This window comes from Aegilops tauschii, chromosome 6 (assembly GCF_002575655.3).
Source record: "Aegilops tauschii subsp. strangulata cultivar AL8/78 chromosome 6, Aet v6.0, whole genome shotgun sequence".
NCBI classification, from domain to species: Eukaryota; Viridiplantae; Streptophyta; class Magnoliopsida; order Poales; family Poaceae; genus Aegilops; species Aegilops tauschii.
The window spans coordinates 10,944,699-10,961,453 of NC_053040.3; the positions used below are offsets into that span (position 1 = coordinate 10,944,699).

Consider the following 16,755-nt stretch of genomic DNA (forward strand, 5'->3'; position numbering starts at 1 on the left):
TGTAAGCAGTGCGTGCATGCATTGTATCCCTTATTTGTCTGTCCCGAAAGGTTACTGAGAGCAGGCCAATCGTTGATGGTTACAAAAAGCAACGCTCGTAGGTCAAATTCCTCTCCTTTGTGCTCATCCCAGACACGTACACCAGGTCTGGCCCACAACTGTAAAAGTTCATCAACTAATGGCCTTAGGTACACATCGATGTCGTTCCCGGGTTGCTTTGGACCTTGGATGAGCACTGGCATCATAATGAACTTCCGCTTCATGCACAACCAAGGAGGAAGGTTGTAGATGCATAGAGTCACGGGCCAGGTGCTATGGCTGGAGCTCTGCTCGCCAAAAGGATTCATGCCATCAGTACTTAGACCAAATCTTATGTTCCTTGCGTCAGCTGCAAAATCTTTGAACACTCTGTCAATCTTTCTCCATTGCGTTCCATCAGCGGGGTGTCTCAACTCCCCGTCGGACTTACGGTCCTCTTTCTGCCATCGCAACGACTTGTCATGCTTTTTGTTCATGAACAGACGTTTCAACCGTGGTATTATAGGAGCATACCACATCACCTTGGCGGGAACCCTCTTCCTGGGTTTCTCGCCCTCAACATCGTCACCAGGGTCATCGCCTCTGATCTTATAATGCAATGCAGTGCATACAGGGCATTCATTCAAATTCTCGTATTCACCGCGGTAGAGGATGCAGTCGTTAATGCATGCATGTATCTTCAGAACCTCTAAACCTAGAGGGCAGACAACCTTCTTTGCTTCGTACGTACTGGCGGGCAACTCGTTATTCTTCGGAAACATATTCTTCAACATTTTCAGCAAATTTTCAAATGATGAGTCACCTACACCTTCCTGTGCCTTCCATTTTAGCAAATCCAGTGTGCAGCCCAGCTTTTTCAGACTATTATCGCATCCTGGATACAACGACTTTTTGTGATCCTCTAACATGCGATCCAAATTCTCCCTATCCTTGTCAATTTCGCAGCGTATCCGTGCATCAGCAATGGTCCGACCAAGATCATCAGCGGGCTCATCATGTGCCTCTTCTTCACCTTCACCTAACCCTTCCCCACCTTCAGCATCATCCTCCATGAAAGTATCACCGAAATGATCATGATAGTTGTCATCGATATCATCCCCTTCTTCATCTTCTTCCATTCTAACCCCTCTTTCTCCATGCTTGGTCCAACAATTATAGCTTGGCATGAAACCGTGCCGAAGCAGGTGCATGTGAATGTCTCTTGAGGAGGAGTAACCCTTCTGATTCTTACAGACAGCACATGGACAGATAATAAAACCTTGCTGCTTGTTCGCATTTGCCACTACGAGGAAATCTTTCAAACCCGTAGTGAACTCGCCGGAGACTCGGGGACCGTACATCCATTGCCGATTCATCTGCATTATTATTATATAAAGTATATAATTAACCATCATGCATTTGTTAAACTAACTAGCTAGAAATAATACAAATTAAACAATGAACTACACACATGCATATTTTATCAATGACACATGAAAGGTTCAAGTTGCAAACCGCGATCGCGGAGGAAAAATAAATGAGAAAGCTCAAGTGTGGCTCGGACACTTCATATCATGTTTGTTTCAGGCTCTCGGGCATTTCATCGAACACCTTGTGTGCATAGGAGGAACCAAAAGCAAACCCACCACCCCCTTCTGAAAATTGTGAAGTGAGCTGAGTGAAGTGAAGTGAGCTGAGTCCTATATATAGGGATGGGCCTTTAGTCCCGGTTGGCCTGGCCAACCGCGACTAAAGGCCTTCGGGGACCTTTAGTCCCGGTTGGCCAGGCCAACCGGGACTAAAGCCCCTCCCGTCCGCCAGCTGGATGGGCCTTTAGTCGCGGTTGGCCTGGCCAACCGCGACTAAAGGCCTTCGGGGACCTTTAGTCCCGGTTGTCCAGGCCAACCGGGACTAAAGCCCCCCCCCCCCCCCGTCCGCCAGCTGTCGACCGAGCGCGCTGGGCCCAGATAGTTGGTCGCGGGTCTCCTCCCGAACCGCGACTAAAGACCCCTTTTGTCGCGGTTCGATTGTTTTGGGGACTAATGGGGGCGTATGGAAGCCTCTTTTTCTACTAGTGTTAACACATATGATGAGACATTATTGGTGGGGTCTGGAGAGTGGGAAGAAAAAGATGGCTTGGCTCAGTTGGGAAAAGAAGTAGTTACCCAAAGCAATGGGTGACATGGGGTTTAGTGACATGAGAGCTTTTCGCCAGGCCCTGTTAGCTAAATAGGCCTGACGTATGTTGGATACCCTTGATAGCCTTTGTGCCCGACTACTGACAGCAAAGTATTACCCAAACGGGAATTTGTTGTACACTGTATTTCCAACTAGCTGCACACTATATGGAAAGTGATTGTGCATGGGCTTGATCTTCTAAAACAAGGAATTATATGGCGGGTCGGAGATGGCTCCTTAATTTGGCGGCATCCATGGATACCGTATGATCATAATCTCCGGCCTGCCACGCCGAAGCAGAATTGCAGATATAACTGGGTTGCGGATTTTTTCTGGATGAGCATGGAGCTTGGAACGTGCAGAGGCTGAGAGAGCACTTTGGGAGTTGGATTTTCATGAAACTATAAAAGTTTGAACTTCTCCTAGAAGGGGACATGATTTTATTGCATGGTTCCCAGGAAAGAATGGGATATTCTCAGTAAGCAGTGCGTATCGGTTAGCAACTATGGAACAAAAATGACGGTCGCGAGGGGTTCTTCGAACTCACACCCGACCGGAGAAAGATTGTGTTAGAGTTGTGTCGAATATTATTGTACAAAGTTAGGTTACAGTTGGACTTGGAGTCGTAATGTAGACAAGATACGGAGTCGTGTCCAAGTAGGACACTTGTATCCTAGGCTCTCATATATATCGGGGGTAGACACACAATGTAACCTATGCCAACATAATAGCACAGGCACGCGAGGGGAACGGCAGCGTGTGCCGGCGCCCGAGCGGCCGGGGTGCGGTATTGTAGCGGTGTCATGGGAAGGAATGCATGTAGTCAGGCCCCGGGGATGTAGCCATGATGATGAACCTCGTTAACAAATCTCGGTGTTGTGCTTGTGTGATTGCTTAGTCTTCGGTAGATCGACGAAGCACCTCGGATTTATTCCAACAGACCGGTATGACAGTGTATTTGGGAATCGCAAGTTCTTCTAAAGATGCGTATTTTGGATTTGAAGGTGGCCTCTGGTGCGTTGACAACAAACATGTGCAAAAAGTTCAGACATATATTTCAAAAAGAGAGACATGACCGTTAAGTAGAGAGAGAGAGAGAGCGCGCGCGCGCGCGCGCAATGAAAACTGGTCACATGCGATCATGTGTGCCTCCTTTGGGATGCATGCATCAGGTCTGGTTGCTACCTGATCGGGAGTCTCTAGTTTGATACGGGTTCAGACTGGCTGCTGAATGTACTGGCCAACTCTCGAGAGGATATGCGGGATCGCGTCATCATGTTGATTTGGAGGATATGGTCATTGCAGTCAACGTTAGCACATGGGAAGGATGTTCCATCTCCTACTGCCCCGGCAGATTATCTCCAAAGTTATTTGAGGTCACTTGATTTATCTATAGGAGGTACAGTAGAGAAGATATCATTAAGGGGAAGATGCCGATGAAGGAGGACACTAGTAGAAAAAGGGTCATCTGTCCCGGTTGGTAAGGGCCTTTTGTCCCGGTTGTTGAACCGGGACTAAAGGGTCGTTACTAATGCCCTAGCCCTTTAGTCCCGGTTCTTACACGAACCGGGACAGATGCGCCTCCACGTGGCCGGTGCGGCGAGCCCAGGCAGGAGGGCCTTTGGTCCCGGTTGGTGGCACTAACCGGGACCAATAGGCATCCACGCGTCAGCATTTCAGGGGCTGGGGTTTTTGTTTTTTTTTTTTGAAATGGGGGGGGTGTTTGGGGGTTTGGGGGGTTAATTTAGGTGTTTCATATATTGTGTTAGCTAACTAATTAATAGAGAGAAGTGTCCTCTCTTATCTCTGTGCTTGGTCGACGCTACGTACTATATACGTATAGAGAGGACTAGACACGCTATCTAGTAAGCAAATGAAGGAAACAGAAGATCGTCATGAACATATGCATACAGAGAGAAGTGATATCGACCACCTCTCCTTCTCCGAGAGATTGGTCGAACAACAAGTTCTCGTATATCTATCCGACACTACCGGCTACATATATACAATAATTATCTCTTACAATATAATCTCCTAATTATATATGAACACAGGGTCCACATAGTATTCTTCGTTTTCAGCGATCACGTGGTCAAAGAAGAATGCCGCCAATTCCTCTTGAATTGCTCGCATACGATCTGGTGGTAGGAGTTCATCCCGCATCCGAAAGATCTAATTTGAAGAAGGGGGTCAATACATATATATATGAATAAATGAAACTCAACACAAATGATGGTAATAAAATAAAATTGTGAATATTATTGCTTACGCACTTCATATTGTTCGTCAGAGTAGCCCCGCTCACAGGTCGTGTGGCGGATGGACTCGCAAACATAGTATCCACAGAAATCATTCCCTTGTTCCTGCCGCAACCACTTTACAAGAAATAGAGGTCAATCAAACTGATAAGCAAGCATGCTAAATGGTATTGATGAAACTAGCGCTTGAATCACTAGGAGATACGCGGAACATGTTATAGTACTTACTTTCGGGTGTCTAAATTGCAGCTTCTTCGGCAGTCCCGGAGCTTTTTTGGTGAATTTTCTCCAAACCCTGCCAGACAAAGAAAACAATTACTTGATATTAGGAAATGAACAAAGTTGCTGATATGGTGGATAATGATCGATTTAACTTACTTCTCGAGCATTTGAGTCATGTCCGCATAGTCCTGGGGATCTTTTCGTCTCGAGTCTAAGACGGTTACTAGTCCCTGCTCAAGCTTAATCTCTAGAAGAATATAGTGGAAGCTGCGCACACATGCATAAGTCATCAATTACATTACTATAACCTGGACTAATAAGGGAAACCGAATATGCACAAGACAGTAACACTCACTTGAAGTTGTAAGGAAAGAGTATTATATCTTTGTTTTCATTTATTACCAACGATCATAGCAAGTTGTTCGGTATTTTCGGCATGATATTTAACCTCAGTTGCATCTATGAGATTTGTGTTAATGAACCCAATATCACTGTTGTCATTCCGTACTGTGGGTCTACCTGTACCCCGCCTCCTGACAGATTGACCCATTTGCACTTAAACAAAGGGACCTTAAAATCATGTCCGTAGTCAAGTTCCCATATGTCCACTATGTAACCATAATATGTGTCATTTCCCCTCTCGGTTGCTGCATCAAAGCGGACACTGCTGTTTTGGTTGGTGCTCTTTTGATCTTGGGCGATCGTGTAAAATGTATTCCCATTTATCTCGTATCCTTTGTAAGTCAATACAGTCAAAGATGGTCCCCTGGACAACGAGTACAGCTCATCACAAATAGTGTTGTCACCTCTGAGACGTGTTTCCAACCAACTGCTGAAAGTCCTGATGTCTTCACATGTAATCCAGTCGTCGCACTGCTCCGGGTGTTTGGAGCGCAGACTGTTCTTGTGTTCATCGACATACGGGGTCACCAAGGTAGAGTTCTGTAGAACTGTGTAGTGTGCTTGAGACCAAGAATATCCGTCCCTCCATATTATTGAGTCCCCTCCAAGCGTGCCTTTTCCAGTCAGTCCCCCCTCATACCACGATTTAGGGAGACCTATCTTCTTAAGGCCAGGAATGAAGTCAACACAAAACCCAATGACATCCTCTGTTTGATGGCCCATGGAAATGCTTCCTTCTGGCCTAGCGCGGTTACGGACATATTTCTTTAGGACTCCCATGAACCTCTCAAAGGGGAACATATTGTATAGAAATACGGGCCCCAGAATGACAATCTCGTCGACTAGATGAACTAGGACGTGCGTCATGATATTGAAGAAGGATGGTGGGAACACCAGCTCAAAACTGACAAGACATTGCACCAAATCACTCCTTAGCCTTGGTATGATTTCTGGATCGATCACCTTCTGAGAGATTGCATTGAGGAATGCACATAGCTTCACAATGGCTAATCAGACGTTTTCCGGTAGAAGCCCCCTCAATGCAACCGGAAGCAGTTGCGTCATAATCACGTGGCAGTCATGAGACTTTAGGTTCTGGAACTTTTTCTTTGGCATATTTATTATTCGCTTTATATTCGACGAGAAGCCAGTCGGGACCTTCATACTGAGCAGGCATTCAAAGAAGATTTCTTTCTCTTCTTTCGTAAGAGCGTAGCTGGCAGGACCTTTATACTGCTTCGGAGGCATGCCATCTTTTTCGTGCAAACGTTGCAGGTCCTCCCGTGCCTCAGGTGTATCTTTTGTCTTCCCATACATGCCCAAGAAGCCTAGCAGGTTCACGCAAAGGTTCTTCGTCACATGCATCACGTCGATTGAAGAGCGGACCTCTAGGTCTTTCCAGTAGGGTAGGTCCCAAAATATAGATTTTTTCTTCCACATGGGTGCGTGTCCCTCAGCGTCATTCGGAACAGCTAGTCCGTCGGGACCCTTTCCAAAGATTACGTGTAAATCATTGACCATAGCAAGTACGTGATCACCGGTACGCATGGCGGGCTTCTTCCGGTGATCTGCCTCGCCTTTGAAATGCTTGCCTTTCTTTCGACATTGATGGTTGGTCGGAAGAAATCAACGATGGTCCAGATACACATTCTTCCTGTATTTGTCCAGGTATATGCTTTCAGTGTCATCTAAACAGTGTGTGCATGCGTGGTATCCCTTGTTTGTCTATCCTGAAAGGTTACTGAGAGCGGGCTAATCGTTGATGGTTACAAACAGCAACGCGTGCAGGTTAAATTCCTCATGTTTGTGCTCATCCCACGTACGTACACCGTTTCCATTCCACAGCTATAAAAGTTCTTCAACTAATGGCCTTAGGTACACATCAATGTCGTTGCCGGGTTGCTTAGGGCCTTGGATGAGAACTGGCATCATAATGAACTTCCGCTTCATGCACATCCAAGGAGGAAGGTTATACATACATAGAGTCACGGGCCAGGTGCTGTGATTGCTGCTCTGCTCCCCGAAAGGATTAATGCCATCCGCGACCAAACCATACGTTCCTTGGGTCACCTGCAAACTCAGCCCAGTACTTTCTCTTGATTTTTCTCCACTGCGACCCGTCAGCGAGTGCTCTCAACTTCCCGTCTTTCTTATGGTCCTCACTGTGCCATCGCATCAACTTGGCATGCTCTTCGTTTCTGAACAGACGTTTCAACCGTGGTATTATAGGAGCATACCACATCACCTTCGCAGGAACCCTCTTCCTGGGGGGCTCGCCGTCAACATCACCAGGGTCATCTCGTCTGATCTTATACCGCAATGCACCGCATACCGGGCATGCGTTCAGATCCTTGTACGCACCGCGGTAGAGGATGCAGTCATTAGGGCTTGCATGTATCTTCTGCACCTCCAATCCTAGAGGGCATACGACCTTCTTTGCTGCGTATGTACTGTCGGGCAATTCATTATCCTTTGGAAGCTTCTTCTTCAATATTTTCAGTAGCTTCTCAAATCCTTTGTCAGGCACAGCATTCTTTGCCTTCCACTTCAGCAATTCCACTACGGTACCGAGCTTTGTGTTGCCATCTTCGCAATTGAGGTACAACCCTTTTTGTGATCCTCTAACATGAGATCGAACTTCAGCTTCTCCTTTTGACTTTCGCATTGCGTCCTTGCATCGACAATGACCCGGCGGAGATCATCATCATCGGGCACATCGCCTGGTTCCTCTTGATCTTCAGCAGCTTCCCCCGTTGCAGCATCATTGGGCACATCGTCTGGTTCCTCTTGATCTTCAGCAGCTTCCCCCGTTGCAGCATCACCGTATTCAGGGGGCACATAGTTGTCACCGTCCTCTTCTTCTTCGCCGTCTTCCATCATAACCCCTATTTCTCCGTGCCTCGTCCAAACATTATAGTGTGGCATGAAATCCTTGTAAAGCAGGTGGGTGTGAAGGATTTTCCGGTCAGAGTAAGACTTCGTATTCCCACATTTAGGGCATGGACAACACATAAAACCATTCTGCTTGTTTGCCTCAGCCACTTCGAGAAAATCATGCACGCCCTTAATGTACTCGGAGGTGTGTCTGTCACTGTACGCCCATTGCCGGTTCATCTGCGTGCATTATATATAATTAAGTGTGTCAAAAATCATTACAGAACATCATGAATAGATAATTAAGTGACCAAATTATTAGAAGTTCATCATCACATTAAAACCAAAGTACATACATAGTTCTCATCTAACAACATATAGCTCTCCAGAGCATCTAATTAATTAAACCATACATCTAAAGTAAGAATTTTTTTCTTTCAGAAAGAAGATAAGAACAAGAGGCTCACCACGGTGGTGCCGGCAACGAGATCGGCGCGGGCGATCGACGGCGGTGAAGACGGGAATGGGACGTGACGGGCCGCTAAACCTAGACAAATCTCGAGGAAAATGGAGCTTTGAGGTCGAGCTTCGAGAGGAGAAAGCTTAACTAGTGTGGCTTGGGCATTTCATCGAACACCTCATGTGCATAGGAGGTGAGCTAGAGCACCACAAAGCCCTCCCCTCGCCGGCCAGAGAAAAACAGAGCACTGGAGTGCCCTGCTCGCGGGCGAGGGGTATATATAGGCACCCCATTGGTCCCGGTTCGTGGCATGAACCGGGACTAAAGGGCAGCATGTGGTCCCGGTTCAAGTCACCAACCGGGACCAATGGTGGTGGGCCAGGAGCGAGGCCCATTGGTCCCGGTTCGTCCCACCAACCGGGACCAAAGGGGCCAGACGAACCGGGACCAATGCCCCCACGAGGCCCGGCAGGCCCCTGGCCTCACGAACCGGGACCAGTGCCCCCATGGGTCCCGGTTCTGGACTGAACCGGGACTAATGGGCTGACCCGGCCTGAACCAAAGCCCTCTTTTCTACTAGTGGGAAGGTCTAGTCATATATGAGAGTGTGGTAACCTTGGCTTTCCCATGGCCACCACCACCGGCGATTAGGGCCACCTTATCCGTGGATGGGGCATTCTCCACGGCGGATGGAACAATGGAGGCCGGCATGGTTCTGAGGAGGCATGATGGAAGCATCATTTTTGCTGCATACCTTTTCACTTGAAGCAGAAATGCATGCAATCATGTAAGGTATGGCATTGGCGGTCCAACGCTGCAATGATCCTATTATAGTCCAACCGGACTCTTCAGACTCTTGGGAGGCATTGACGGCGATGACCGGGGACAATTTAACCCGGTCGACATATGGGCATTTGGTGACTGATATGAAGCATCTTACGGTAGGTCAAAAGTTTATTCCCACGAAAATTAAGCGTGGGCAAAATATGGTAGCAGGTGGGTTGGCTTTATATAGTCGCATTGAGAGTCACTACCGGAATTGCACCCTATGCCGACGGCCGCCCTGATTGGCCATCGGGACAGGCCTATGCCGACGGCCCCCGTCGGCATAGGGCCGTCGGCAACATATCCGTCGGCGTAGCCCGGGAGGCCGTCGGCATAGGCCCTATCCCGACGGTGTCCATACATCTATGCCGACGGCCCTGGCCGTCGGCAACGTTACCGCCTAACGGCGGCCGCCGTCAAGTGCTGACCAACAGCTGCTCGCCACATGGCGCATCTATGCCGACGGCTAGGCCGTCGGCTTAGTTTGAAACTATGCCGACGGCTAGACTGTCGGCAGAGATGCGCCACGTGGCGAGCAGGCGTTACTCCTGGAAGCAGGGCTATGCCGACAGCCTAGCCGTCGGCTTAGTTTGAAACTACGCCGACAGCTAGGCCGTCGGCATAGCCCTGCCACGTGTCAGTATTTGGGCACTCCTGGGGCGGGGCTATGCCGACGGCCTAGCTGTCGGCCTAGTTTGAAACTACGCTGACGGCTAGGCTGTCGGCATAGCTGCCACGTGTCAGCAACTGGGCACTCGCGCCAGCTCTATGCCGACGGCCTAGCCGTCAGCATAGTTTGCATTTGATTTTTTTTCTTTTTTCTGTTTCTTTTCAGATCAATTCAATTCAAATATGCAACAGATATATATGATGGAAATGCACATATATAACACATAGGTATCATCCGGCACCGTCACAACAATATATGCATAAGCATCATCACAAAGGACCATCAAAAGTAACCGAAAGGATCATCATCACCACACACAAGTCATCTAAAGGATCATCATCACCACATACAAGTCACCTAAAGAAACATAAGCATAAGCACACAAGTAACGAAAGGCTTAAGCGCCAGGACGTCGAGCACCGCGGAGGTCGTCACCGCCAAGACCGCCGAAGCCCAGGTCGTCACTGCTAGCGGCAGCGCTACCGCCAAGACCGCCTCCACCTCCGCCTCCGCCTCCGTGGATCGGAGTGGTCGGGCTCCGTGACTCGGGAGTGCTGCGAAGACCACAGCCAACGGTTGATCCACCGGTTCCCTGGATGTTGAAAAGACATATTAACGGGATATATGACTGTGTTGAAAGGCATGATATGCTTTGTGTGAATAAATTGGGGATGAACTAACCGGCGAGGGGCCAGCGTTCTGTGCCACAAACTCCTCAAAGGTCAGCAGCCTTGGTTGTGCTGGAGGACCTTGTACTGGTTGCAATTGAGGACACCTGACGGCCGCCATTTCCTGAAAAGCGTGCTGCATCTGGCGATCCCTATGCTCATGGTATGCTAAAGGCTCTCGTGCCACGCCATGGTCTCCTGGCGTGTGTACTCCAGGTAGGCCTACTGTATGACATGATGGAACTCATAAAACTACTAAATGCGGAAAATAAAGTGAGCAATGAAGATAAGAGAGAAAATACTTACAGATTGTCACTCCTGAAAGAGGGACTGTGACTGTGCACTGGTCATTGGCGTGCTCGTGTGCTGGCTCAGGCTCGGGTCGATCCGACGGAGCTGTGTGTAGGAGATAGTACGAGTGATCACAGCATCGAGAACCGCCTCCCGACCGTGCTCCTTGGGCCCCATGCCCACCACCACCCTATCGTCCAGATCCGCCGCAATGGGGTCAGGTGTGTCAGGATGTAACCTCAGATACCCATCGGAGTAGGCCTTCTTCCTCTGTGCGGTCTTCTCGTCGCAGTACTTGGGCTCGCCAGGCTTGGAGTCCTTCCGCGTATGGGCGATCTCCCACGCCTCCATGTGTGAGAGCGGCCGCTTCAGTTTCTCCTCCTGCACCACCAAACAGAGGTTAGTCATACATAAGAAAGTGACGGTAAATAGAAGAAGAAGAATGTTTAATGGGGTTAGTCATACATTAAGTGTCTTGTGGAGAAAGTGGTTTCGGTTTCCCTGAGCATGTACTCCCTCCTTCCCTCGATTAGCCTTGTTTCTATTTCTCGTAGCCGCCCAGGCTCCAGCCTCATCACACCAAAGATCCACCAATGCCGCCCAGGACTCGTATTTTCCATAACACCAATGAAAGCATGATGGCATGTCAACACGGAACGGTGAAATGTACCACAATCATCGGAATGAAAAATCTTTTATACTTATCGCCAAGTAGTCAGGCCTCTCCAAGGTAATGCCCATCCTCCGCGCTTCTTCCTTGGTCATCTTCACACCAAAAGCGTCGTGATAGTATGTCGAGATGGCCACATAGCGCACCTCGTACCACATCTGGCGGGCCTTCTTCTTACATTGGCGCAGCACGATCTGGTCGGCTCTGGCCCTGTGCTCCGGAAGAACTCGATAGAATTTCTACAATCATGCATGAAACAAGAATGGAAGAAGCCATGAGTTAAATCATTCATGAAACTAGAATGGACTTGTGCTTCTGAAGAGAACTCACCCAGAAAGTAGTGATCACGACATTGGCATGGGTCCCATGGTCCGCGTGGAGGGCCGCTTCCTAGTGGTCCCAGCTCGTGGCCAAAACCCGATGGTCCGGGTGCCTCACTGGATCCGGGCAATACAACCCTGGCCAGTGTAACTTCAGCAAGACGGTGACGAGGCCGTTGGGAATACGGACCCCTTTAGAATATATCCAGTTGCTGCAAAAGAATGAACAATTAGCATGTGACAAGCAAAATAAATAACAACCGAAATGAACATGTGACAAGCAAAATAATGAAATTATTATAAAGTGCCACTTACTCTTTCCCCGTGGGCTCAATGAGCCACTTCTGCTCCTCAGTAGCAAGAATCTGCTTTGGTAGCTTTGCGTTAACACGCAGCCACCCCTTGTTGCCAACCCCCTCCCCGCCACCACCATCATCCCCGCCACCACCCTCCTCCTCGCCTGCCTCCCCCTCCCCAACCTCCTCCTCCTCGCCTGCCTCCTCCTCCTCCTCCTCCTCCTCCTCCTCGCCAAAGGGTACCTCACTAGAGGAGGGCCTCGAAGACAACACCCCTAAGTCGGTGAGGGTGCGCTCTTTCTGGCCGCGACCCCCTGTAGTGGCTCTCCCCCCACCACCTCGCCCTCTAGGGGCTCTCCCCCCGCCCCCTCCTCCTCTAGGGGCACCTCTCCCTCGACCTCCCTGTGAGGAGTCATTGTCAAGTAGCCGGGGGAAGGATTACATGCTCGACCACTCCGACTAGGCAGGCCGACGACCTTGCGTAGGAAACCCACGCCGTCGGCCTTCCCCTTGCCCATGTTCCACGAACCTGCATTGAAAAAAGAATAAGCAATTAGTAAATTACTGAAATGAAGGAAAAGGCATAATAATAAGGAATAATAAACACATTAATAAAAATGCATATGCAAAAAAAATACTTGAAACGTACATCTGCTAGAACCCATACGAATCATCACTGTTGTAATCTCTTTCTCGATCGGTCTCATCATCACTATCAATCATATCATCTTCGTTGTCTGACGGAGGTGGAGGCTCTTCCTCGTCGTCGGCGTCTTCGTTTAACTTTTCTAGCATAAGTATGTCATTTTCATTGACAATGGTCTCACCATCATTCTGTGCATCGTCGTCCTTTGGATCCACATCATCATCACCCTTCCGTAGTAGTCTACTGAATTTTGACCGGGGGTGTACACTCCGGTATTTATAGTTTTGGGATCGGGCCGGCTGTTCTGGTGCTCCTCTGTATGGAAGCGATACCCATTCATATCATACTTTTTACATGTCATGACGGCAGGGTGAAAACCCATGGAAACCCATCTCAATTCGTCATCCATAGATATGTTCAGATCTTTTCCCTACAAGTATAATTGAAATTGCTGCGTGCATTAGTTTGGTTAACTAATAAATGTTGAATTAGGTATTTAATTGGGGAGTGTGGAAAATTACTTTCTCCATGAAGCAAGCAATAAAAATTTTACGTCCAGGGTTTCCATGACGGAGAAGAGTAAGTGCCTCCGCCTCAGTAGGAGGATTCATTCCGGTCCATTCCTCTTGAACGAAATCACTACAAAAAGAAAAGCGGTACGTTAGACGAGGGCCGTCGGCAACGCAAGTTTTGCTGTTAGTGAGTACTACTATATGGCTAGGTAGAGGTTCACCGTGTGTGAAGGAACTTGTGCCTCTTCGATTGTAATCCTATTCACGTAGAATAAAACTCTATTATTCTCGCAAAAAAATTCCAGAGAACAAAACGAAAGTTGAAACGTGCAAACACGAAAGAAAAAGAAAAAGGAGGGTATCCGAGATGGCCATTATGTCCGGGCTTTGAAAATTGGGCTGGCCCGCACGCACGACAGATGAGTTGCGATTCTCTTGACGCGACCGAGCCAGTTGCCTGCCTGCGGAGGGTTTTCATATGGATTTCCGATCGAGACGTCGCCTCAGGCGCTCGCCGCCGCGTGGTCCGGGCGGAGATGACCTCATCAGCGCACTCCCCGACGACATGCTCCTCCAGATCCTCTTGTGCCTGCGGTGCACCCGCGCCGCCGCGCGCACCGGCGTCCTCTCGCGCCGGTGGCGCGGCCTCTGGGCCCGCCTCCCCGGTCTCACCTTCCGCGACGTCCCGGCCGCCGTGGTCAAAGCGGCGCTCGGCTGCGTCCCTCGCCGTACATCCATGTCCCTTCTCGACGTCCGTCTCACGAGGAGTGTGTCCTAGGCGTCGTGCAAGCTCGACGACGCCCACACCAAGATGCTGCTGATGCGCGCCGCCGAGCGGCTCTCATCCGAGGAGCTGGTCTTCATCCTTCCGCGGGAAATCGTGTTCAAGCCAGGCCCTCCCGTCAGCATCGTCATGCCTTGCTTTCGCCGAGCCACCTCCATTGAGTTGGACACGCCCGCGGTTGCGCCTGCTCAGGGTCACCTTCCGTGAGGTCGAGGCCGTATCGCTCCAAGCCGCGCTTGCCACACTCGAGTCCGCTGTGGCGCTCGGCCTCACGGTGTCCCTTCTTGGCCTCGAATGCGACCAAATTAATAATTGGAGGCGCAGTGTTAGTGGCGTTAGCGTTGCCTCCCTTCTCTGCGCCGCAGCGAGGCTCTCTCCGCAGGAACTCATCTTCACTAACAACTCCTTCAAACACATTTTTGCGAACCTGCCCTCATTCCACTGTGCCACGTCGGCAGAGATGGAGTTGCGCACCTTCCGTTTCACACAACTACCGGCCAGAGAATTCTCAGCTCTCGAGAGGTTGTGCCTCAGGGGATGCACCATCATAAACCTTGTCACAATTCTCGCCCTCTGTCCGCGCCTGCGCGTGCTCAAGGTGATGGCAGATAGGTCCGCGCGTGATGTTAAAATCAACTCGGAGTCACTGCAGGAGCTTGATCTTAGTGTCTACGGAGTAGTCAAATGTCAAGGCCTCCAAATCATGACGCCGCTACTTAAGCAACTGAAGCTCAAAGTTTGTTCCAACCCAGACCTTAGGGTGTCCATCTCAACAACCCCAATGGTGGAGAAGGTCTCATGGTTGCTTACATATAACACTGAGTCGTCGCTTATTTTTGGTTTTTGGTCGCTTCAGAGCATGAGATTAGAGACGATAGGGAGCTATAAATACAATGATGGGGTGAGCAGCAACCAAGAGGAAGATGCATGTTTGCGCCCCCCAGGCTGCAATGTCCTTTCTTTGTACATATCTGCTTATCTCTATGTATGTCTCTTGTCGACCAACTCTTTAAAAGATTTCCTTGCTAAACTAATTCTGAAGGCTCCATGCTATACATCAAGCTAAATAATTATGTTGTTTTGTAGAATCGTTTGGGTGCAGCAATGGACTTTGCGCCGGAGATGGAGAAACTTCCAGTTGCCAACTTTACTGTGTTGGAGCTACATCTCAACGCAATGGGACATGTTTTAGGAGGACTTCTCCGGCATCTCCTTATGATGCATCAAATCCAGACTGCTACACAAAGGCTTAAGGTTTTCCTATGGGACTGGTCCAGGGTAATTCTCCATGCTGCTTATATATGTTACTCATAAGTAACTTCTTCAAAATACAATGTAATGTTTTACATGTTTCAGGCAAATTGTCTTGAAAACTGTCCTTGTGACGAGCCCAAGAACTGGAGGAGCCAAAGTATCTCCTTGACTCGTCTCGAAGAAGTGGAAATCAACAACTTCAGAGGAAGGGGCCGTGAGATGGATCTCGTGACAGTGGCATTGAGATGGGCACCAAGGCTTAAAACAATGACCATCAAGCTAGCTGATGAGACAGGCATCGAACGTTGCGCCACAAATATCTACAACATTTGTTTGGCGTATCCTTCTGTTAATTGCTCTGTTTATTGCCACTCCGGTCGGCTAGTTTAGCGTGCGTGCAGACAATTGCCGTGCTCCTAGATGCAAGGAGGTCGTGAGTCGTGACGGAGTGGTTATGGGCATGATTAGAATCATGTGGGCTTTGTTTGCTTTCAAGATTGAGACAGACTTAAGTGCAACAATAATCTTTTCCATGAGGCGATCCAAGCTGTATACTACGGACTCGTCTCATGTTTAATATTTCGAACGTGTAATATTCCAATGAATGTTTTCTGTATGGGAGGTGCTACTACTTGTGATTACCTCTATATATACTCGGTCTTTCCCCATGCTTAATGCTTTGGACATCTTTGTTTCGAAATTTATATAGTTTTTTTGGTGCCTTTCATATTTTGTAAATCTGGAGCGTGGTCGTGATGTACTGTCGAAGTGTTGACACACCAAGTACCAGTTCCGCTCTTACTTTGTTTGCTAATTAAATACGGAGTAGAAGGAAGATTGGCCGCTATGATCTTCATGTTTCTTTTACCGTTGAGGAATTTGTTTCAAGGTCATGCATCCAAGTACACGAGGAGTATAGACAAGTGGGCAACCGTACCACCACAAAACAAATGCACAACCTTGAACCGTTTTGTTGGGAAACGGTTTTAAGCTTGGCTAGTTGAGCATGCATAGTATAGTCCTAGAAGGGTTGGGCGCACTTTGCTGCGCCGTTAGTGTTGTTGAGATTCTTTAAAAAAAATACTCATTTAAAAAAATAAGGTGTATTACTTTTTTGAAAAGTCCAACCACTTTGAGTTTGATCAAATTTATGAAAAAATATATCAAAATTTGTAATATCAAATTGGTGTTATTAGATTCATCATGAAATGAATTTTCATAATTTTTTGGCCTAATATTATGGATGTCGATATTTTTGGCTCTAGACTTGGTCAAAGTTATAGAAATTTGACTTTCCAAAGAACTAATACCCCTTGTATTTTGGAACCGATGAAAAGTTTAGTTCGACGGATGAGGGAGACGAAGGAGTGTGTTTTATGTTTGTTGATAATGCGGTTATTTAATGGG

General features: G+C 48.4%; 1 protein-coding gene across 1 annotated transcript; it reads left to right on the top strand.

The window, feature by feature from the left end:
- The first annotated feature begins 13,875 nt into the window (after positions 1–13,875).
- On the top strand, positions 13,876–15,308 carry LOC123494410 (uncharacterized). Its single transcript, XM_045230246.1, has 2 exons — positions 13,876–14,061; positions 14,204–15,308. Exons 1-2 carry the CDS (start codon positions 13,876–13,878, stop codon positions 15,158–15,160), a joined length of 1,143 nt encoding a protein of 380 aa, XP_045086181.1. The 3' UTR covers positions 15,161–15,308.
- The last annotated feature ends 1,447 nt before the right edge of the window (positions 15,309–16,755 follow it).

What these genes read in the sequence shown, in the direction of transcription:
- LOC123494410 (XM_045230246.1), top strand. Translation starts at nt 13,876, where the DNA reads ATGCTCCTCCAGATCCTCTTGTGCCTGCGGTGCACCCGCGCCGCCGCG. An exon ending in CATCCATGTCCCTTCTCGAC is followed by an intron (nt 14,062 to 14,203) that starts GTCCGTCTCACG and finishes TGTTCAAGCCAG; the next exon opens with GCCCTCCCGTCAGCATCGTC.